The sequence below is a fragment of the Trachypithecus francoisi genome, unplaced genomic scaffold (assembly GCF_009764315.1).
Source record: "Trachypithecus francoisi isolate TF-2019V2 unplaced genomic scaffold, Tfra_2.0 Lachesis_group10, whole genome shotgun sequence".
Classification (NCBI taxonomy): Eukaryota; Metazoa; Chordata; class Mammalia; order Primates; family Cercopithecidae; genus Trachypithecus; species Trachypithecus francoisi.
The window spans coordinates 32,593,953-32,616,786 of NW_022681455.1; the positions used below are offsets into that span (position 1 = coordinate 32,593,953).

The following is a 22,834-nucleotide window of genomic DNA, read 5'->3' on the forward strand; positions in this document are numbered from 1 at the left end:
TTCAGCCTTATAAAAGAAGGAAATCTTCTACGTCATTTACAACATGGATGAACCTGGGGGACATTATGTTAAGCGAAAAAAGCCAGGCACAGAAAGACAAATACCGCATGACCTCACTTACACGTAGAATCTAAAAAAGTCAAAATCACGGCAGGAGGGGGAGTGGGGGTAGTAGGGAGCGGGGCAAGGAGGAATGAGAAGATGTTGGTCAAAAGGTACAAAGAAGGGCAGGGTGTGGTGGCTTATGTCTGTAATCCCCTCACTCTGGGAGGCTGAGGAAGGTGGGTGGTTGAGCCCAGAAGTTCAAGACCAGCTGGGCAGCATGGTGAAACTCTGTCTTTACAAAAATACAAAATTAGCCAGGCATGGTGGCACATGCCAGTAGTCCCAGCTACTCCAGAGACTGAGGTGGGAGGATGGACTGAGCCTGGGAAGTCAAGGCTGCAGTGAGCTGTGATCATACCACTACACTCTAGCCAGAACTAGACCCTGTCTCAATAAAAGTACAAAGTTTCAGTTAGACAGGAGGAGTAAGTACTGGAAATCGATTGTACAGCATGGTGACTACGGTTAATGATAATGTACTGTCGTCCCTCAGTATCCACGAGGAATTGGTTCCAGGACCCTCTCTGTGTACCAAAATCTGAGAATGCTCAAGTCCCTTGTTAAAAATGGTTTAGTTTTTGCATATAACCTAAGCCTATCCTCCCATATATTTAAATCATCTCTAGATTACTTATAATATCCAATGCAATGTAAATGCTATGTAAATAGTTGTTATACTGTATTGTCTTCGAATTGGAATTATTTTTATTGTTATATTGTTATTTTTCATTTTTTTCTAAATATTTTCAATCCACAGTTGAATGAATCAGAGGATGTGGAACCCACAGATACAGAGGGCCAACTGTATCGCATATTTGAAAACTGCAGCCGGGCGTGGTGGCTCACGCCTGCAATCCCAGCACTTTGGGAGGCCAAAGCGGGAAGATCATCTCAGGTCAGGAGTTTGAGATCAGCCTGGCCAACATGGTGAAACTCTGTCTGTACTAAAAGTACAAAAATTAGCCGGGCATAGTGGCACATGCCTGTAGTCACAGCTACTCGGGAGGCTGAGGCAGGAGAATTGCTTGAATCCCAGAGGCGGAGGTTGCAGTGAGTGGAGATGACACCAATGCACCCCAGCCTGGACGACAGAGTAAGACTCTGTCTCAAAAAAAAAAAAAACTAAAAAAAACAGGGAAATTGCTAAGAGAGATTTTAAATATTCATACCACAAAAAAGTGAAGTGATGGATATTTTAATTAACTGGTTTAATCACATGCATCAAAAAGTCACATAGTACCCTATAAATGCAGTTATTTGTCAATTAAAAATAATTAATGAATTTAAAATTCTTTTGAAGTGCAACATTCTTAACTTTTCCTTGTTCAAACAAAGTTTTCTGTTTTTTACTTTTTTGTTTTTAAGAATCATCTCCTGACTTCCATTAACTCAACTGATTCACTCTATTAACTTAAGAACTCTGTCCTTAAGTTAAACATTTAATGATAATCAGGAAGGGCAAGGTTATGTTGCAATAAGATCTTAACCCACAGTAAAAAGTAGATCTTAGTGGCTTAACTCAATAAGCAGACTTAATTCCACAGTCATTCAAGTGACTCTGGTTGTGGAGTTTCCAGCATCTCATACACCATCATGCACCTATTTGCAAGTTCTATTGGCTAGTGTCAGTCAAATGACCCCAACCTAACAGCAGAAAAGACTGGGGAATATACAGGAGCTTTGGAATATTGGCGAGCACCATGGTCTCCAAAAGATATACTGCTATTATCTAAGGTAAGGACAAATACTCAAGACTGGTAAGTTTTCTCTAGAACACACTTTCCTCCAAGTTGTATGCTGAGACTCAGTTCTTTTTTTTTTTTTTTTTTTTTTGAGATGGAGTCTTGCTCTGTCGCCCAGGCTGGAGTGCAGTGGCCGGATCTCAGCTCACTGCAAGCTCTGCCTCCCGGATTTATGCCATTCTCCTGCCTCAGCCTCCCGAGTAGCTGGGACTACAGGCGCCCGCCACCTCGCCTGGCTAGTTTTCTGTATTTTTTAGTAGAGACGGGGTTTCACCGCATTAGCCAGGATGGTCTCGATCTCCTGACCTCGTGATCCACCCATCTCGGCCTCTCAAAAGTGCTGGGATTACAGGCTTGAGCCACCGCGCCCGGCCTTTTTTTTTTTTTTTTTTTGAGACGGAGTCTCCCTCTGTTGCCCAGGCTGGAGTGCAGTGGCTGGATCTCAGCTCACTGCAAGCTCCGCCTCCTGGGTTTATGCCATTCTCCTGCCTCAGCCTCCCGAGTAGCTGGGACTATAGGTGCCTGCCACCTCTCCCGGCTAGTTTTCTGTATTTTTTAGTAGAGACGGAGTTTCACCGTGTTAGCCAGGATGGTCTTGATCTCCTGACCTCGTGATCCGCCCGTCTCGGCCTCCCAAAGCGCTGAGATTACAGGCTTGAGCCACCACGCCCAGCCTGAGACTCAGTTCTTTACAGGATATACTTGTCATTTTAATTAAATTATCCATTAGAGATCATACTATCCAATGAAATTTGGGTGCAAAAAAATAGTTGTTTCTATGAAAGTGTCAATGGAAGAAAGAGAAGATTTTGACTCTTTCATTAATAAAGAATCTTCCAGCATGTGTTCAGTGTGACGATGTTGAACTGTAAGAACGTCCTAGAGGCCGGGCGCGGTGGCTCAAGCCTGTAATCCCAGCACTTTGGGAGGCCGAGACGGGTGGATCACGAGGTCAGGAGATCGAGACCATCCTGGCTAACACGGTGAAACCCATCTCTACTAAAAATACAAAAACTAGCCGGGCGAAGTGGCAGGCGCCTGTAGTCCCAGCTACTCGGGAGGCTGAGGCAGGAGAATGGCGTGAACCCGGGAGGCGGAGCTTGCAGTGAGCTGAGATCCGGCCACTGCACTCCAGTCCGGGCGACAGAGCGAGACTCCGCCTCAAAAAAAAAAAAAAAAAAAAAAGAACGTCCTAGAATATAATCTACTACCCACCTGGATTATAGGGCTTATGCTTCAACTAGAAAAATCAGATCTCGATGTCTCCCTAAACTTTGAGTCTTGTTCAATCCCCAGCCCTGCCTTTTCCCTTTGCAGGATCAAAAGCAAGGAGCTACACATAGAGACTGAGGACACCCGGGACAACCCAGCACATGCCTTCCCCATTTCCCCAGAAGCGTCACACTCTTTTGATCCCTGTGGTGAATGACAATGCCCATCCCAAGGAAGAGGACAAAATCGGCACAAAACTTTTGACTCCGTTCAGCATTTTGCTTGGGAAAAGTTCATACTATAACCCTGGGGAGCAGAATCTCAAGTGTCGGTGCCTCTTTGTGTGCCGGTGTCCCTGTCTGACGACCTGCATGACAGCCTGAAGTACAGGAGATGAAGGTCCCAAGGAGACCTAGTTCTCCACTCTGATCTTGTCCATAAGAAGGAAGAGCCTGCCAAAGACTCCTCAGGCCCAGTGTGTGGGTGAGGGAGAAAGGAAGATGGGATGTCTGCTTTTGGGGTCATGGCCTTACATAACCTCACAGAAGCTCCCACACTGTCTTCATGATGAAACTCAGATACTGAGATGTAGACCAGCTTCAGGGCTGGGCCCACATCAAAGGGACCACAGTGTGTAGTGACCTCCCTCATAACCCGGAAGAGAGTGTCATCAGGAATCAACGGGTTACTGTGTCAATGACAAAGGGAGCTCAGACAAAGAGTGGAATGACTATGAACAGGTATTCCCAAAAGGGACCCTAGAACCAGAGGGAGCTCTGCCATTTGTCCTGTGGGCTCCACAAGAAACAAACTGCCCCTTACACCCCTCCACTGTGAGGAGGCTCTGGAGGCTGAGGTGCTCCACATGGCTGGTGTAGACATCTGCACACTGGAAGTCATTTCCAGCACCACAAGGATCTGGAAAATCCAGTCTTCCTTCTTAATAAGAGGGATGGGCACAATGCTGGCTGTTAGCCTTCCATGCACAGGATGGTGTGTGTGAGAGGTGTACATGTTACCCAGGCTTGGCCAATCAGAATCTTTCCTAAAGTTGTTAAAACTCTGGTAGACATTCTAGGAACATATATAATGGAGACAGACAGACAGACAGACACACACACACACACACACACATACACACAGAGCAAGAGAGAGAGATGAGATAAGATGTGAAGTGATAAGGAAGAGAAATACAGAAAAATAGATGCAAAAAGAAACATGGAGATAGAAAAAATGCAGATAAATAGTGACAATGGATTAGAAAAATAGAAAGAAAGGCAACAATGTAGTGAAAGACAACAAGGGGGCAGAGACAAAGATGCAGAGAGACACACAGAAAGAACTATACAGGGACAAAGAGGCACAGAAAAAGAGAGACAGATTCACAGATAGAGATAAAACAGAAAGAGAGAGGTGAAGATCTCATTGTGTATCTGGAACTAGTCACTTCTGAAATCAACTTGACTCTAGGCTTCCTTTGTACCATGAACAAAATATATTTGGGTTTCTATCATTTAGAATCAAAAAATAGTACTCTTAATTGCTGGTTATGCTTTCTTAAAAGTAAAAATTATTGATTGATGTGACTTGCCAGAACGTTTGAAACACCAGTGACCCAGGGTCACTATATCTGTCCCCAAACAATTCCACCATGCTTACTTACACAGCACTCACTAAACCAGAAGAGAGGCTGGGATATTTTCAGGCCACTGCACTGAACATCAATATGAAAGAACCATGAATGATGTGACAACTGAGTTGATTTTCTACCTCCTCTGCCCACCCTGACTTTGCACCCCAAATTCTTTCAGTGTCTTTTCAAGGTATAACCCTCCTGGCCACAGGTTGGCTGGGTCACCTCAAGGTATGTTCCTTCATTCTGCAGTGATTTCCTGCCTCTGCTCAATTAAGGAAGTTCAGAATACAGATAACTTAGGATCATGTTTAATTATGTAAAAAAGCTCTAAAGTCAGGTAACGGTTTTCATGTGCTTGTCTTGAGCAGTCTGAGGACAGAATAGAAACAGAAACCCCTTGGGGCCTGAGTAGATGCAGCTGGCCATGCACAGGCAGAGGCTCTGGGTCAGTGCAGGAAGCAGGGTCACAGCCAGCGCCTTGCGGTGGGGATGAAAGGAGATGGCCTGGTGGCTGCGTGACAGCCACTGTAGAACTCTGATCTCAGGGGAACAGGCTGACACAGGCAGCTGGGAATTCTGGGCAGGGACAAGCAGGCATTACAGAAGACTGATAACCAATCCCAGTTAAAATAGTCTCAGGAGTCAGTGCAGGAGCCCTGGAGAAGAGAGAAGAGGGATGATCAGCACAGGGCACGCTGGTGGGCCTGCCATCTTCCCCACCCCTCAGGGGCCCCCTGCAGCTTCAGACAGAGAAATCTGAGGTCCAGGATGTATCATCTTCACCTCCCCCAAGATCTGTGCAAAGGTGAAATCAGCTCACGAGGACACAGAAGTTCAGCTTGATGCAGATGTGTGGGAGGTGGGGGAACAGCTGTTACTCTTCTGGGGAATATGAAGGGTTCGATCTTTTTATGAAATTGGATGATACCTCATCCCTACCACTAGCAGCCTCTACCGGTCACTGGAAAATGCCTACAGGCAGTAGCCACCAAAATATGGCACAAAGTGGGCATCATCCTAGTGTCTAACATTTAAGCTGTGGTTCTGGCTCCACATTTCACAAGAATATGTCACCAAAGTTAAGGCTTGGTTCTAGGGAACAACCTCTGGAGATTCCCAGGAACTGGGAAACTTTGCCCCTAAGTCTTCATTCTCATAGCAGCAAATATACCATAAACAGAGACCATGAAGATGGCCGAATAGGAACAGCTCCAGTCTCCAACTCCCAGCGCGAGCGACACAGAAGACCGGTGATTTCTGCATTTTCAACTGAGGTACTGGGGTCATCTATCTAGGGAGTGCCGGACAATCGGTTCTGGTCAGCTGCTGCAGCCTGACCAGCGTGAGCTGAAGCAGGGCGAGGCATCGCCTCACTGGAAGCGCAAGGGGGAAGGAAATCCGTTTTCCTAGCCAGGGGAACTGAGACACACAACACCTGGAAAATCGGGTAACTCCAACCCCAATACTGCGCTTTAAGGAAACAGGCACACCAGGAGAATATATCCCACATCTGGCCGGGAGGGTCCCACGCCCACGGAGCCTCCCTCACTGCTAACACAACACTCTGCCGCGATCCATCCGCAAGGCAGCAGCGAGGCTGGGGGAGGGGCGCCCGCCATTGCTGAGGCTTAAGCAGGTAAAGCCCCTGGGAAGCTCGAATTGGGTGGAGCTCACAGCAGCTCAAGGAAGCCTGCCTGTCTCTGTAGACTCTACCGGACAACGCACAGCTGCAGTCCAATAGGGGAAGCAGCGGGGCCGGTGCAGAGGCGAACGACTCTGTCTGACAGCTTTGGGGAGAGCCGTGGATCTCCTAACGCAGAGGTTGAGATCTGAGAACGGACAGACTGCCTGCTCAGGTGGGTCCCTGACCCCTGAGTAGCCTAGCTGGGAGACATCCCCCACTAGGGGCAGTCTGACACCCCACACCTCACAGGGTGGAGTCACCCCTGAGAGGAAGCTTCCAAAGGAAGAATCAGACAGGTACACTCGCTGTTCAGCAATATTCTATCTTCGGCAACCTCTGCTGCTGATACCCAGGCAAACAGGGTCTGGAGTGGACCTCAAGCAATCTCCAACAGACCAACAGACAGTCCTTCTGACTGTCAGATGGAAAAGTATCAAACAGGAAGGACACCTATACCAAAACCCCATCAGTACGTCACCATCATCAGACCAGAGACAGATAAAACCACAAAGATGGGGAAGAAGCAGGGCAGAAAAGCTGGAAATTCAAAAATAAGAGCGCATCTCCCCCTGCAAAGGAGCGCAGCCCATCGCCAGCAACAGATCAAAGCTGGTCAGAGAATGACTTTGATGAGATGAGAGAAGAAGGCTTCAGTCCATCAAACCTCTCAGAGCTAAGGAGGAATTACGTACCCAGCGCAAAGAACTAAAAATCTTGAAAAAAGAGTGGAAGAATTGACAGCTAGACTAATTAATGCAGAGAAGATCATAAACGAATGACAGAGATGCAACCCATGACATGAGAAATACGGACAAATCCACAAGCTTCAGTAACCGACTCGATCAACTGGAAGAAAGAGTATCAGCGATTGAGGATCAAATGAATGAAATGAAGCGAGAAGAGAAACCAAAAGAAAAAAGAAGAAAAAAAATGAACAAAGCCTGCAAGAAGTATGGGATTATGTAAAAAGACCAAATCTATGTCTGATTGGGGTGCCTGAAAGTGAGGGGGAAAATGGAACCAAGTTGGAAAACACTCTTCAGGATATCATCCAGGAGAACTTCCCCAACCTAGTAGGGCAGGCCAACATTCAAATTCAGGAAATACAGAGAACGCCACAAATATCTCCTCCAGAAGAGCAACTCCAAGACACATAATTGCCAGATTCACCAAAGTTGAAATGAAGGAAAAAATCTTAAGGGCAGCCAGAGAGAAAGGTCGGTTACCCACAAAGGGAGCCCATCAGACTAACAGCAGATCTCTCGGCAGAAACTCTACAACCAGAAGAGAGTGGGGGCCAATATTCAACGTTCTTAAAGACAAGAATTTTCAACCAGAATTTCATATCCCCCAAACTAAGTTTCATCATTGAAGAGAAAGAAAATCCTTTACAGATAAGCAATGCTTAGAGATTTTGTCACCACCAGGCCTGCCTTACAAGAGACCCTGAAGGAAGCCCTGAACATGGAAAGGAACAACCGGTACCAGCCATTGCAAAAACATGCCAAAATGTAAAGACCATCGAGGCTAGGAAGAAACTGCATCACTAACGAGCAAAATAACCAGTTAATATCATAATGGCAGGATCAAGTTCACACATAACAATATTAATCTTAAATGTAAATGGACTAAATGCTCCAATTAAAAGACACAGACTGGCAAACTGGATAAAGAGTCAAGACCCATCAGTCTGCTGTATTCAGGAGACCCATCTCACATGCAGAGACATACATAGGCTCAAAATAAAGGGATGGAGGAAGATCTACCAAGCAAATGGAGAACAAAAAAAAGCAGGGTGCAATCCTAGTCTCTGATAAAACAGACTTTAAACCATCAAAGATCAAAAGAGACAAAGAAGGCCATTACATAATGGTAAAGGGATCAATTCACAGGAAGAGCTAACTCTCCTAAATATATATGCACCCAATACAGGAGCACCCAGATTCATAAAGCAAGTCCTTAGAGACCTACAAAGAGACTTAGACTCCCATACAATAATAATGGGAGACTTCAACACTCACTGTCAACATTAGACAGATCAATGAGACAGAAAGTTAACAAGGATATCCAGGAATGAACTCATCTCTGCACCAAGCGGACCTAATAGACATCTATAGAACTCTCCACCCCAAATCAACAGAATATACATTCTTCTCAGCACCACATCGCACTTACTCCAAAATTGACCACATAATTGGAAGTAAAGCACTCCTCAGCAAATGTACAAGAACAGAAATTATAACAAACTGTCTCTCAGACTACAGTGCAATCAAACTTCTTAGAACTCAGGACTAAGAAACTCAATCAAAACCGCTCAACTACATGAAACTGAACAACCTGCTCCTGAATGACTACTGGGTACATACGAAATGAAAGCAGAAATAAAGATGTTCTTTGAAACCAATGAGAACAAAGATACAACATACCAGAATCTCTGGGACACATTTAAAGCAGTGTGTAGAGGGAAATTTATAGCACTAAATGCCCACAAGAGAAAGCAGGAAAGATCTAATATTGACACTCTAACATCACAATTAAAAGAACTAGAGAGGCAAGAGCAAACACATTCAAAAGCTAGCAGAAGGCAAGAAATAACTAAGATCAGAGCAGAACTGAAGGAGATAGAGACCACAAAACACCCTCCAAAACATCAATGAATCCAGGAGTTGGTTTTTTGAAAAGATCAACACAATTGACAGACCGCTAGCTAGACTAATAAAGAAGAAAAGAGGGAGGAATCAATAGACGCAATAAAAAATGATAAAGGGGATATCACCACCGACCCCACAGAAATACAAACAACCATCAGAGAATACTATAAATGCCTCTACGCAAATCAACTAGAAAATCTAGAAGAAATGGATAATTTCCTGGACACTTACACTCTTCCGAGACTAAACCAGGAAGAAGTTGAATCCCTGAATAGACCAATAGCAGGCTCTGAAATTGAGGCAACAATTAATAGCCTACCCACCAAAAAAGTCCAGGACCAGATGGATTCACAGCTGAATTCTACCAGAGGTACAAGGAGGAGCTGGTACCATCTCCTTCTGAAACTATTCCAATCAATAGAAAAGAGGGAATCCTCCCTAACTCATTTTATGAGCCAACATCATCCTGATACCAAAGCCTGGCAGAGACACAACAAAAAAAGAATTTTAGACCAATATCCCTGATGAACATCGATGCAAAAATCCTCAAGAAAATACTGGCAAACCGGATTCAGCAGCACATCAAAAAGCTTATCCACCATGATCAAGTGGGCTTCATCCCTGGGATGCAAGGCTGGTTCAACATTCGCAAATCAATAAACGTAATCCAGCATATAAACAGAACCAAAGACAAGAACCACATGATTATCTCAATAGATGCAGAAAAGGCTTTTGACAAAATTCAACAGCCCTTTATGCTAAAAACGCTCAATAAGTTAGGTATTGATGGAACGTACCTCAAAATAATAAGAGCTATTTATGACAAACCCACAGCTAATATCATACTGAATGGGCAAAAACTGGAAAAATTCCCTTTGAAAACTGGCACAGACAGGGATGCCCTCTCTCACCACTCCTATTCACATAGTGTTGGAAGTTCTGGCTAGAGCAATCAGGCAAGAGAAAGAAATCAAGGGTATCCAGTTAGGGAAGAGAAGTCAAATTGTCCCTGTTTGCAGATGACATGATGGTATATTTAGAAAACCCCATCGTCTCAGCCCCAAATCTCCTTAAGCTGATAAGCAACTTCAGCAAAGTCTCAGGATACAAAATTAATGTGCAAAAATCACAAGCATTCTTATACACCAGTAACAGACAAGCAGAGAGCCAAATCAGAATGAACTTCCATTCACAATTGCTTCAAAGAGAATAAAATACCTAGGAATCCGCTTACAAGGGATGTGAGGACCTCTTCAAGGAGAACTACAACCACTGCTCAGTGAAATCAAAGAGACACACAAATGGAAGAACATACCATGCTCATGGATAGAAGAATCAATATCGTGAAATGGCCATACTGCCCAAGGTTATTTATAGATTCAATGCCATCCCCATCAAGCTACCAATGACTTTCTTCACAGAATTGGAAAAAACTGCTTTAAAGTTCATATGGAACCAAAAAGCCCGCATTGCCAAGACAATCCTAAGTCAAAAGGACAAAGCTGGAGGCGTCACGCTACCTGACTTCAAACTATACTACAAGGCTACAGTAACCAAAACAGCATGGTACTGGTACCACAACAGAGATATAGACCAATGGAACAGAACAGAGTCTTCAGAATAAAACCACACATCTACAGCCATCTGATCTTTGACAAACCTGAGAGAACCAAGAAATGGGGAAGGATTCCCTATTTATAAAGGTGCTGTGAAAATTGGCTAGCCATAAGTAGAAAGCTGAAACTGGATCCTTTCCTTACCCCTTATACGAAGATTAATTCAAGATGGATTAGAGACTTAAATGTTAGACCTAATACCATAAAAACCCTAGAAGAAAATCTAGGTAGTACCATTCAGGACATAGGCATGGGCAAGGACTTCATGTCTAAAACACCAAAAGCAACGGCAGCAAAAGCCAAAATTGACAAATGGGATCTCATTAAACTAAAGAGCTTTTGCACAGCTAAAGAACTACCATCAGAGTGAACAGGCAACCTACAGAATGGGAGAAAATTTTTGCAACCTACTCATCTGACAAAGGACTCATATCCAGAATCTACAAAGAACTCAACAAATATACAAGAAAAAACAAACAACAACCCCTCAAAAGTGGTGGAAAGGATATGAACAGACATTTCTCAAAAGAAGACATCCATACAGCCAACAGACACATGAAAAATGCTCATCATCACTCGCCATCAGAGAAATGCAAATCGAAACCACAGTGAGATACCATCTCACACCAGTTAAGTGGCAATCATTAAGAAGTCAGGAAACACAGGTGTTGGAGAGGATGTGGAGAAATAGAACACTTTTACACTGTTGGTGGGATTGTAAACTAGTTCAACCATTATGGAAAACAGTATGGCAATTCCTCAAGGATCTAGAACTAGATGTACCATATGACCCAGCCATCCCATTACTGGGTATATACCCAAAGGATTATAAATTACTCTACTACAAAGACATGCACACGTATGTTTATTGCGGCACTATTCACAATAGCAAAGACTTGGAATCAACCCAATGTCCATCTGTGACAGACTGGATTAAGAAAATGTGGCACTACACACCATGGAATACTATGCAGCCATAAAAAAGGATGAGTTTGCGTCCTTTGTAGGGACATGGATGCAGTGGAAACCATCATTCTTAGCAAACTATCACAAGAAGAGAAAACCAAACCCGCATGTTCTCACTCATAGGTGGGAACTGAACATGAAATCACTTGGACTCGGGAAGGGAACATCACACACCGGGACCTATCATGGGGAGGGGGGAGGAGGGAGGGATTGCATTGGGGAGTTATACATGATATAAACGTTATGCACATGTACCCTAGAACTTAAAGTATAATAATAAAAAATAAAAAAAAAAAACAGAGACCATTATGACCAGGTACACTCAGCTCTTGCTCTTCCTCTACACCTGCACCCTCCCCACACTGGATCATGGCTGAAATATTAACTGCTGGTGGAGGCCCTTGAGGTCTTACAAAAGGAAGTTATGCAGAGAAAGGTCTCATTACACAAACAGCCACTTTCTCACCCCAAAGAAAATGACATATGTGACTTAATTAGAGTTATATTCTCTTCCCACCCATGTTCTTCAAGGCCTTAAGCACCCTAATTGAAAATCCCCTGAAACAAAGGAAATTGTCACTAGAAGGCAAGGAGGCCGAGGCTCTGACCCTCTTCTTGGAGGAAGCTTTTAGGAAGGAGCCAGTGAGACAATGATGAACGGTAAGGACGTCCTGGAATAAGCTCTATCAGTCAGCTCTGTGATAGGGCTACTTTTCAACCAGTAAAATTAGATTCCAATGCCTCCTCCAATCTTGTCCTGTCTCCTCCCACCTCCAGCTCAGCCTTCTTCCTCTCAGAATCACGAGGAAAGAGCTACATCTAGAGACAGGTCCTCTCTGAATAGAGGGTCTGGGTCACAGCCCATCTTCCCCTTTTCCCCTGGGGTTCCTCACCTTTCTGACTCCTGTGATGGATGATAAGGCCCAGCCCGAGGAAGATCATCCCCAGCACGAAGCCTCCAATGCCACTCAGCATCTTGCTCTGGGCAGATTCAGACTGAGCCCCTAAGAAATACAGCCTGAGTGTCAGTGTTTGTCCCCATACCCCATAACATCCCTACTGAGGAGCTGAAGTCCAGTCTGAGGTGCAGGAGGTGAAGGCATCAAAAGAACCTAGTTCTCCATTCAGACCACCCCAAAGGGAGGGAAAGGCCAGGCAATAGGTCCTTGGATACAGTGAGTAGGTGAGAGAGTGGCAAAGCAGAGCTCCACTCCTCAGGAACTCTTCCATAACCTTAAACCCTAAGATCCCAGTCACCAGCCCTAATAATCCGTCCCTCTGAGCTATCAGGACTGGGATCCAGAGCAACAGTATGTAGAGTAATTTCCCTAGCATCTGGAAGGGTGATGAGATCAGGATTCTTCTGACGCACTTGCCATGGAGCTAGAGGTGCTCTAGTCTCCTGTGATTCCCAGCTCAGTAGTGACATCAGGGATAAGAGATGGGAAGGGATGGGTCAGAAGGAGCTCTTTGTTTTGTGGGGCCCATAGTAATAGAAACTCAATATCTCCTTACGCCACTCCACAGTGATGGGGCTCTGGAGGCTGGGGTGCTCCACGTGGCAAGTGTAGACATCTCCACGCTGGGGAGTCATTTCCAGCATCACCAGGATCTGGAAGGTCCAGTCGCCGTTCCTAATAAGGGGGGTGGACACAATGCCGGCTGTCTCCTCCTGGTCATTCCGAAACCACCGGACTTTGATCTGGCCTGGATAGAAATCTGTCACCGAGCAGACCAGCAGGTTGTGGTGGTTGAGGGCCTCTGTCCTGGATGGGGAGATGGTCACCGTGGGCTCCACTGAGGGCAGTAACAGACAGGAAAAGACATAGGAGTGAGATGTGAGACCACACAGCACGTCTACCATGGGGAAGGGTCCCTCCTTGGAACCAGAGTGGAAAGATACCTGGAGTCCAAGTCTTGGATTAAGATTCGTTCAACAAATATAAATATGACAATCACTGAGAATCCAAAGATAAGCAACAGACCCTGGTTCCTGCCTTTATAGAATGTGCAATCTAGTAACAGACACCAAAAAACAAAAAGAACGTTATTTTGAAGGTTTGTAATATTTGAAAAAAGTAGGCAGGTCTTCAAAACAAATAACACTGATCAAACATCATGTTTGCCCATAACTCAATTCCTTTATCTTCTCAGATTGCTGCTCATAGTAAAAAAATTACACACCTTTCCCTGCCTCTTCACACATCTCATCCTTTACCTTTCAGGCCACTTTATTGCATTTCCTTTATTCTCTTAGTGTGAAACTATAGTACATATGTAATGTATTGTTCTCTCATTTTCTTTTCTTCCTTAATTTATTTTTAACACACAAATGAGTTTAATTACTAGCTGTCTACTCTACTCCATTCCCTTCCTATTGAGAATTACTGTCTTGTCCTGAAATCAGACATTATCATGTATGTTCTCCACAGAAAATATTCTGAGATCCTTGCAGAGGTCTGCCTAGGTTAATAAGCCTGTAATGTGAACATATAAATATAGCTGAGATTTGCTGGGGTCAGCAGGTTGCACCCCAATTAAATGGCACTCATAAGCCATCATCCGGAAGGAACCACGGTTTCTGCTTGGACTTGAACTTTTCTTTGGCTCTCCTTCCCGGAGTCCCACTGAAATCACAGTCAGCTATGTGGCCTTATAAGATTTGTTCATCTTACCCAGATTGGGGGTAAAAACAGAGGGCACAAATTTATGAGAAAAGATGATAAAATAAATTTTATGGAAATATAACTGAAATAGCAAAAATATAAGTACTTGCTGGCACTAGGATGTGAGTCAAAAGAAGGCAAGGGAGTATAGAGTAAACTAAAAGTTTTGTGAATCTGCATAGATAACACTGGAGTCAGACTAGGGATTGATTAATCATAAATTTTCAATGCCTTGAAAGTATCATTTTGTCCCATTAACATGGAGATCAAACAGGAATAGACTCATTGCTACTTCTGGTCAAAACTGGCTTTAACAAGGCTTTATGTCCGTTTGACCTACAGATGTGTAGTGAAGAACATAAAGAGTGTTGTGTATTTTGGGAGCTTAAGGTCTTGGTAAGTAATTGTGGGCTGATTACTTAAAGTGCTTATCATGTACTAATATTAGGATACATAAAGTGGTGACGCTAATCTCTAATGCACAGGTAACTGTGAGGTTAAATGACATAACATGTATGGTATTTGATAAGGCCACTGTCTAGAAATAAGTGCTCACTAAATGGGTAAATTGACTTTCAGAATGTTTATTCCTGAAGTGGATAGTGATGGGGGGAGGGGAGAACCTAGGCCAAAAGCAACCTGAAACTATTTTTATCCAATAATTTAGTGGCTTCAATCTATTTATTCCCAAACATCTGCTCTTTGCATTGTGCCATTTGTTCAGCTTTTCTAAGAAATTAAAACTGCCTTACAAACATCATACAAGTGTTGTTTTTACTTTTAGCAAACACTTTTTTCCTCAGACTTTTTATTCACAGACTATTAAGATTCAAGTCAATAAGAGTTTACTTTAAAGAATTAAGCAAAATGATAGAAAATAATTAATAAAAGTCAATTTTTAAGCCTCTGGTTTTTCTTGAACCTAAGTGGACTGGGAGCTGAGTACCTGTATTCATTAATTTAACAGAAGATCATTGAGCTCATACCACATGCCAGTTGATGTGCCAGGTACCAGGCAACCAATGATTAAAACAGCCTCACCTCAAAGAGCTCTGCCATGAATGAGAGCCATTTAAGAAAACAGAATTACGATGAATAATAATTTGAAGCCAAAAGTCAAAATATCTTATTTCACAACTGTAATTGCTGGATGCCCTGCGCGCGGTTGTGGAGCAGCCCTAACTCCACCAGGCCAAGCGTGAAGCTTCCTGCTGCATGAGTTGCGCACGTGGGCCTTGCTGGGTGGGGCAGTGCTAGCCGGGCGGGCGGGAAGGGAAGAGGGCGGAAAGTGGGGGCAAGAGAACTGCTTAGCCAAGGTAAGGCACGAAGAGGCAAACGCATAAGGCACGAGGCAAGAACGTGCAGAGCAGAGGATGAGGCCCACGGATGTGGAGGCTGGGGCCAAACTAGGCAGCTTGACCAACTCTGCCTGTACCCCTGCTCTGCCCTGAGTACCTGCCCCTCCAATGCACCAGCCCCCAGCACCCCCACTGCCGCCTCCTGTTCCCTGGGGTGGAACGAACAAGGCTTAGGTTCCAGAGGCCGCGTCCCCTTCAACCCTCCCGGCGCAGAGACTCGGGGCCCCTGCCAAGGGTGGGTCTCACAGAGGGGCGACGACGCTCACCTCGCCGCTGCAAGGTCGTGCGGAGCTCCGACTGGTAGTTGTGTCTGCACACCGTGTCCGCCTCCGCCCGGGTCCTCTCCAGGATGTCCTTCTGGCTGTTCCAGTACTCGGCGGCAGACCGCCCCAGCGGCGTCACCGCCCGGTACTCCCCCACGTCGCTGTCGAAGCGCACGTACTCCTCTCGGTTATAGATGTGTCTGGTCACACCCCGCACGCGCTCAGTCCCGTTGGTGAAGTAGCACAGGCCCTTAAACTGGTACACGAAATCCTCTGCGGGGAATCACCGGCCGGTCAGTCAGGCCCCAGCCCGGCCCCAGCCCGGCTGCCACAGCAGCCACCGCCCTGACCAGGCCTGGAGCTGTGGAACCTACCGCGAGACCTCCAGTTCCCGCTCGCCAGTGCCTGGCGCTCCAGACCTGGGACCTCCCGGCGACTCTGCCCAGCCCTGCTTGCCCTCTCTAGGGGTTTCGGGAATCCGCCTTCCTACAGGCAGGAAAGGGCGGAAAGCCCTGTCCCTGCCTGAGCCTGTGAACCCAGCGAAGAGGCAGTCAGGCTGATTTTACGTGGACCTCTGTACTTTGAGGGATCAGGGCGTTCTCGCATCAAATCCCATTTTTCATGGAGCTCCTGGAAACCTCAGAGATAAAATTATCCACATAAACCTGTGAATTCAAGGGAATGATGAGACTAGGAATTAAGCCTGTCCTCGTTCTGATACGCGTATTCTCTTCGTCCCTCGGTAAAATACCTTCGTTCCCATGCCCAGATTTACCCTCCCGAGTGCCGTGTGAGGGTCACTCACTTCTGTGTTAGAGAGGACCTACACCTCCGAGTCCTAGAAAGAAACATTTATTCATGGAAAGAGCACAAACTTTTGAATTTGATAAACTAGATTCCAATTAAATTGTGGCAGTCACCAGCTCTGGCTGGTTGTGTAACATAATATCCATATCACAAGTATAATTGTGTAAAAGAAAATCATGAGATCTACACACAGGATGTTAGAAGGAGTGACAGAGAATTTACGTAAAGTATTGTTCTGTGTCTGAAGTGAGTGGTTTCACAATATGTGTTATTTCCCTTCTTTACATCCTCCTTTCTACTAAATGTAGTCCACCATCAACTCGGGTCTCTGAATCCCACTCAAGTCACCATTTGCCCATAGATCAGTGAAACTTGAAGATCCCCTGTCTGTGGTCAGCCAGGCAGCTTCCCTCAGTACCAAGATTTTGTCTCCACAAACGCTCCACTCGGTCAGGAATACAGACAACTTTTCCTCAAATACGGAGACTACAGACACCATTGCTGCCTTACATTTCCCATGCAGGATCCCATAATATTTAGTCCAGGCAAAGTCTTGGGGCACGCTGAAATGACAAATCCTACTGTGTCTTTGGAGAAATTCATATCTTCAAAAATACCCCATGCTCACTTAGTCCTATCACTGGTAGTAAATGTACAACTTTGTCTCCTCTTTCCTCCTCTCCCCTCCTCTTCCAGGCTTAAGCCTGTAGGATAGGGATTGGACTGTGCTCACTTAGTCACTAAAAGATAAATGGAAATGCAACATTGTTCTCTTTCCCCAAAGAGAGGAAATGTCGATAAAAGATGTGTCTGAGATCTTAGAAATCATCATCCCCTTACCCTAGCCCAAGGAGAGCCTGTTCCCAGAGTGGCCGCTGTCCTGCACTTACCGGGAGAATCTCTGCCCCCAGCCACTGGAGTGCTCAGCATCGCCAGCATCAAGGTCACAGTTGCCCCCAAAAGCCTCCGGGGATCCGCAAAGCCTTCATCCAAGGCATAATTGAAACGAAGGGAAAAGTAGTGGTAGTCAACACAGCTCGGACCTGATGGATCTGCTGTACCTGGCAGAAAGAATAAAAACCTGTGGACATTTCCGTGCGTGGTAGGATTGGATGGTCCCTTGGAAAAGAACCAATCAGCACTGGAGCTGAAGGGCCTCATCTGTCTCTGGGCAGACATTTTTTGTGTGAAGGTTCTCAATACAGTGCCCGGCACTGTGAAGTCTTCAAACTGCACTCGATGAATATTTGAGGTGAAAATTTCCTCTCAGTTATAGAAGAGCTGAAGGATGAATGCCTCAGGGATTTGGAGAGGCAAAAGAAAAATGCGATTCAACCGTAACATCTCTGTAATATTGATTAAAAACCAGTTATTGTACTTGAGATTCCTAATAAAGCAAATTAAGTGAGGATCATATTTCAGGGGAGAGAAAATTGCTGTTATAGAAATTTTTACTGCTGTTGTCTTAGACCCGCTGAAGAGCCTTAAGTTTTGGTGAGAAGAGCAAAGTTCTTAGAAGGAAATAATGGTGAGTTGCAGTTCCACCACTAATGTACTTTTAGGAGAGTCAACAAATCACTGAATTTATTTTCGCCCCAGGCTTCTCTTTGTAAAATGTGGGTCATGTTTCATGCATGTTACATCTAGATCTTCACATATACAAATTTAAGATTAATTTGTCTTGTTTAATATTACTAAAGGCTCCTCAACTGTTATGTGTAACTATCAGGTTAATATGTGGAACAAGAAAACAAGCCAAAAAAAAAAAAAAATTGACACCCACCCCTGCTGGTACATGATTCATCATTATGCAGGAATATATTGTATTTATGCTCTTCGAGTGAAAGTATTTGAAAAATCAATTAAGTTGACATTTCTCTTTTAAGTTCTTCAGCTGTTTAAATCCTCTCTGAACCATGAAATAGGTGCATCTGATATCAGCAAAGGCACAATACACAAACCTTTACAGTACTCAGACATAGTCATGTTTATTTTTGAAGAGACAGAGCAAAAGCTGCAGAGAAGCATTTCTTAGATTCTGAATAGTATTAATGATGGAGAAAGTGTTTAGACTCACAGATTCTACTGTGGCAGCCCTAAACATCAAATCCCAAATGGCAGAAGTATCAATGTGTTTTTTTTTCTTTTTTTTTTTTTTTAATTATACTTTAAGTTCTAGGGTACATGTGCATAACGTGCAGGTTTGTTACATATGTATACTTATGCCATGTTGGTGTGCTGCACCCTTCAACTCATCAGCACCCATCAATTCATCATTTATATCATGTATAACTCCCCAATGCAATCCCTCCCCCCTCCCCCCTCCCATGATAGGCCCCAGTGTGTGATGTTCCCCTTCCCGAGTCCAAGTGATCTCATTGTTCAGTTCCCACCTATGAGTGAGAACATGCGGTGTTTGGTTTACTCTTCTTGTGATAGTTTGCTAAGAATGATGATTTCTAGCTGCATCCATGTCCCTACAAAGGACGCAACCCATCCTTTTTTATGGCTGCATAGTATTCCATGGTGTGTATGTGCCACATTTTCTTAATCCAGTCTGTCACAGATGGACATTTGGGTTGATTCCAAGTCTTTGTTATTGTGAATAGTGCCACAATAAACATACGTGTGCATGTGTCTTTGTAGTAGAATAATTTATAATCCTTTGGGTATATACCCAGTAGTGGGATGGCTGGGTCATATGGTACATCTAGTTCTAGATCCTTGAGGAATTGCCATACTGTTTTCCATAATGGTTGAACTAGTTTACAATCCCACCAACAGTGTAAAAGTGTTCCTATTTCTCCACATCCTCTCCAACATCTGTTGTTCCTGACTTCTAAATGATTGCCATTCTAAATGGTGTGAGATGGTATCTCCTTGTGGTTTTGATTTGCATTTCTCTGATGGCGAGTGATGATGAGCATTTTTTCATGTGTCTGTTGGCTGTATGAATGTCTTCTTTTGAGAAATGTCTGTTCATATCCTTTCCCCATTTTTGATGGGGTTGTTTGTTTTTTTCTTGTATATTTGTTTGAGTTCTTTGTAGATTCTGGATATTAGCCCTTTGTCAGATGAGTAGGTTGCAAAAATTTTCTCCATTCTGTAGGTTGCCTATTCACTCTGATGGTAGTTTCTTTTGCTGTGCAAAAGCTCTTTAGTTTAATGAGATCCCATTCGTCAATTTTGGCTTTTGCTGCCGTTGCTTTTGGTGTTTTAGACATGAAGTCCTTGCCCATGCCTATGTCCTGAATGGTACTACCTAGATTTTCTTCTAGGGTTTTTATGGATTAGGTCTAACATTTAAGTCTCTAATCCATCTTGAATTAATTTTGTATAAGGGGTAAGGAAAGGATCCAGTTTCAGCTTTCTACTTATGGCTAGCCAATTCACAGCACCATTTATTAAATAGGGAATCCTTTCCCCATTTCTTGTTTCTCTCAGGTTTGTCAAAGATCAGATGGCTGTAGATGTGTGGTATTATTCTGAGGACTCTGTTCTGTTCCATGGTCTATATCTCTGTTGTGGTACCAGTACCATGCTGTTTTGTTACTGTAGCCTTGTAGTATAGTTTGAGTCAGGTAGCGTGACGCCTCCAGCTTTGTTCTTTTGACTTAGGATTGTCTTGGCAATGCGGGCTCTTTTTTGGTTCCATATGAACTTTAAAGCAGTTTTTTCCAATCTGTGAAGAAAGTCATTGGTAGCTTGATGGGGATGGCATTGAATCTATAAATAACCTTGGGCAGTATGGCCATTTTCACGATATTGATTCTTCCTATCCATGAGCATGGTATGTTCTTCCATTTGTTTGTGCCTCTTTGATTTCACTGAGCAGTGGTTTGTAGTTCTCCTTGAAGAGGTCCTTCACATCCCTTGTAAGCTGGATTCCTAGTATTTTATTCTCTTTGAAGCAATTGTGAATGGAAGTTCATTCCTGATTTGGCTCTCTGCTTGTCTGTTACTGGTGTATAAGAATGCTTGTGATTTTTGCACATTAATTTTGTATCCTGAGACTTTGCTGAAGTTGCTTATCAGCTTAAGGAGATTTTGGGCTGAGACGATGGGGTTTTCTAAATATACCATCATGTCATCTGCAAACAGGGACAATTTGACTTCTTCTTTTCCGAAATGGATACCCTGATTTCTTTCTCTTGCCTGATTGCCTAGCCAGAACTTCCAACACTATGTTGAATAGGAGTGGTGAGAGAGGGCATCCCTGTCTTGTGCCAGTTTTCAAAGGGAATTTTTCCAGTTTTTGCCCATTCAGTATGATATTAGCTGTGGTTTGTCATAAATAGCTCTTATTATTTTGAGGTACGTTCCATCAATACCGAATTTATTGAGGTTTTTAGCATAAGGGCTGTTGAATTTTGTCAAAAGCCTTTTCTGCATCTATTGAGATAATCATGTGGTTCTTGTCTTTGGTTCTGTTTATATGCTGGATTACGTTTATGGATTTGTGAATGTTGAACCAGCCTGCATCCCAGGATGAAGCCCACTTGATCATGGTGGATAAGCTTTTTGATGTGCTGCTGAATCCAGTTTGCCAGTATTTATTGAGAATTTTTGCATCGATGTTCATCAGGGATATTGGTCTAAAATTCTCTTTTTTTGTTGTGTCTCTGCCAGGCTTTGGTATCAGGATGATGTTGGCCTCATCAAATGAGTTAGGGAGGATTCCTTCTTTTTCTATTGATTGGAATAGTTTCAGAAGGAATGGTACCAGCTCCTTCTTGTGCCTCTGGTAGAATTCAGCTGTGAATCCATCTGGTCCTGGACTTTTTTTGGCGGGTAGGCTATTAATTGTTGCCTCGATTTCAGAGCCTGCTATTGGTCTATTCAAGGATTCAACTTCTTCCTGGTTTAGTCTTCGGGGAGTGTAAGTGTCCAGAAAATATCCATTTCTTCTAGATTTTCTAGTTGATTTGCGTAGAGGCATTTATAGTATTCTCTGATGGTGTTTGTATTTCTGTGGGATCGGTGGTGATATCCCCTTTATCATTTTTTATTGCATCTATTTGATTCTCTCTCTCTTTTTCTTTATTAGTCTTGCTAGCGGTCTGTCAATTTTGTTGATCTTTTCAAAAAACCAACTCCTGGATTCATTGATTTTTTGGAGGGTTTTTGTGTCTCTATCTCCTTCAGTTCTGCTCTGATCTAAGTTATTTCTTGCCTTCTGCTAGCTTTTGAATGTGTTTGCTCTTGCCTCTCTAGTTCTTTTAATTGTGATGTTAGAGTGTCAATATTAGATCTTTCCTGCTTTCTCTTGTGGGCATTTAGTGCTATAAATTTCCCTCTACACACTGCTTTAAATGTGTCCCAGAGATTCTGGTATGTTGTATCTTTGTTCTCATTGGTTTCAAAGAACATCTTTATTTCTGCTTTCATTTCGTTATGTACCAGTAGTCATTCAGGAGCAGGTTGTTCAGTTCCATGTTGTAGTTGAGCGGTTTGATTGAGTTCTTAGTCCTGAGTTCTAGTTTGATTGCACTGTGGTCTGAGAGACAGTTTGTTATAATTTCTGTTCTTTTACATTTGCTGAGGAGTGCTTACTTCCAGTTATGTGGTCAATTTTGGAATAAGTGTGATGTGGTGCTGAGAAGAATGTATATTCTGTTGATTTGGGGTGGAGAGTTCTATAGATGTCTATTAGGTCCGCTTGGTGCAGAGATGAGTTCAATTCCTGGATATCCTTGTTAACTTTCTGTCTCATTGATCTGTCTAATGTTGACAGTGGAGTGTTGAAGTCTCCCATTTATTGTATGGGAGTCTAAGTCTCTTGTAGGTCTCTAAGGACTTGCTTATGAATCTGGGTGCTCCTGTATTGGGGTGCATATATATTTAGGAGAGTTAGCTCTTCCTGTTGAATTGATCCCTTTACCATTATGTAATGGCTTCTTTGTCTCTTTTGATCTTTGATGGTTTAAAGTCTGTTTTATCAGAGACTAGGATTGCAAACCCTGCTTTTTTTTGTTCTCCATTGCTTGGTAGATCTTCCTCCATCCCTTTATTTTGAGCCTATGTATGTCTCTGCATGTGAGATGGGTCTCCTGAATACAACAGACTGATGGGTCTTGACTCTTGATCCAGTTTCAGTCTGTGTCTTTTAATTGGAGCATTTAGTCCAT

General features: G+C 43.7%; 1 protein-coding gene and 1 long non-coding RNA gene across 2 annotated transcripts; one reads left to right on the forward strand and one right to left on the reverse strand.

Moving 5' to 3' along the window:
- Nucleotides 1-1,453: 1,453 nt before the first annotated feature.
- On the forward strand, nucleotides 1,454-5,319 carry LOC117087007. The gene is made up of 2 exons (XR_004438639.1): nucleotides 1,454-1,839; nucleotides 3,165-5,319. It is a non-coding gene; the product is annotated as an uncharacterized LOC117087007 (long non-coding RNA).
- LOC117087006 (HLA class II histocompatibility antigen, DQ beta 1 chain) lies at nucleotides 4,988-17,774 on the reverse strand. Its single transcript, XM_033216735.1, is given in 6 exon segments — nucleotides 4,988-5,351; nucleotides 12,506-12,616; nucleotides 13,128-13,409; nucleotides 15,903-16,172; nucleotides 17,597-17,659; nucleotides 17,662-17,774. Coding segments are annotated over 6 exon segments (783 nt in total). The 5' UTR covers nucleotides 17,705-17,774; the 3' UTR covers nucleotides 4,988-5,337.
- Between the last annotated feature and the right edge of the window lie 5,060 nt (nucleotides 17,775-22,834).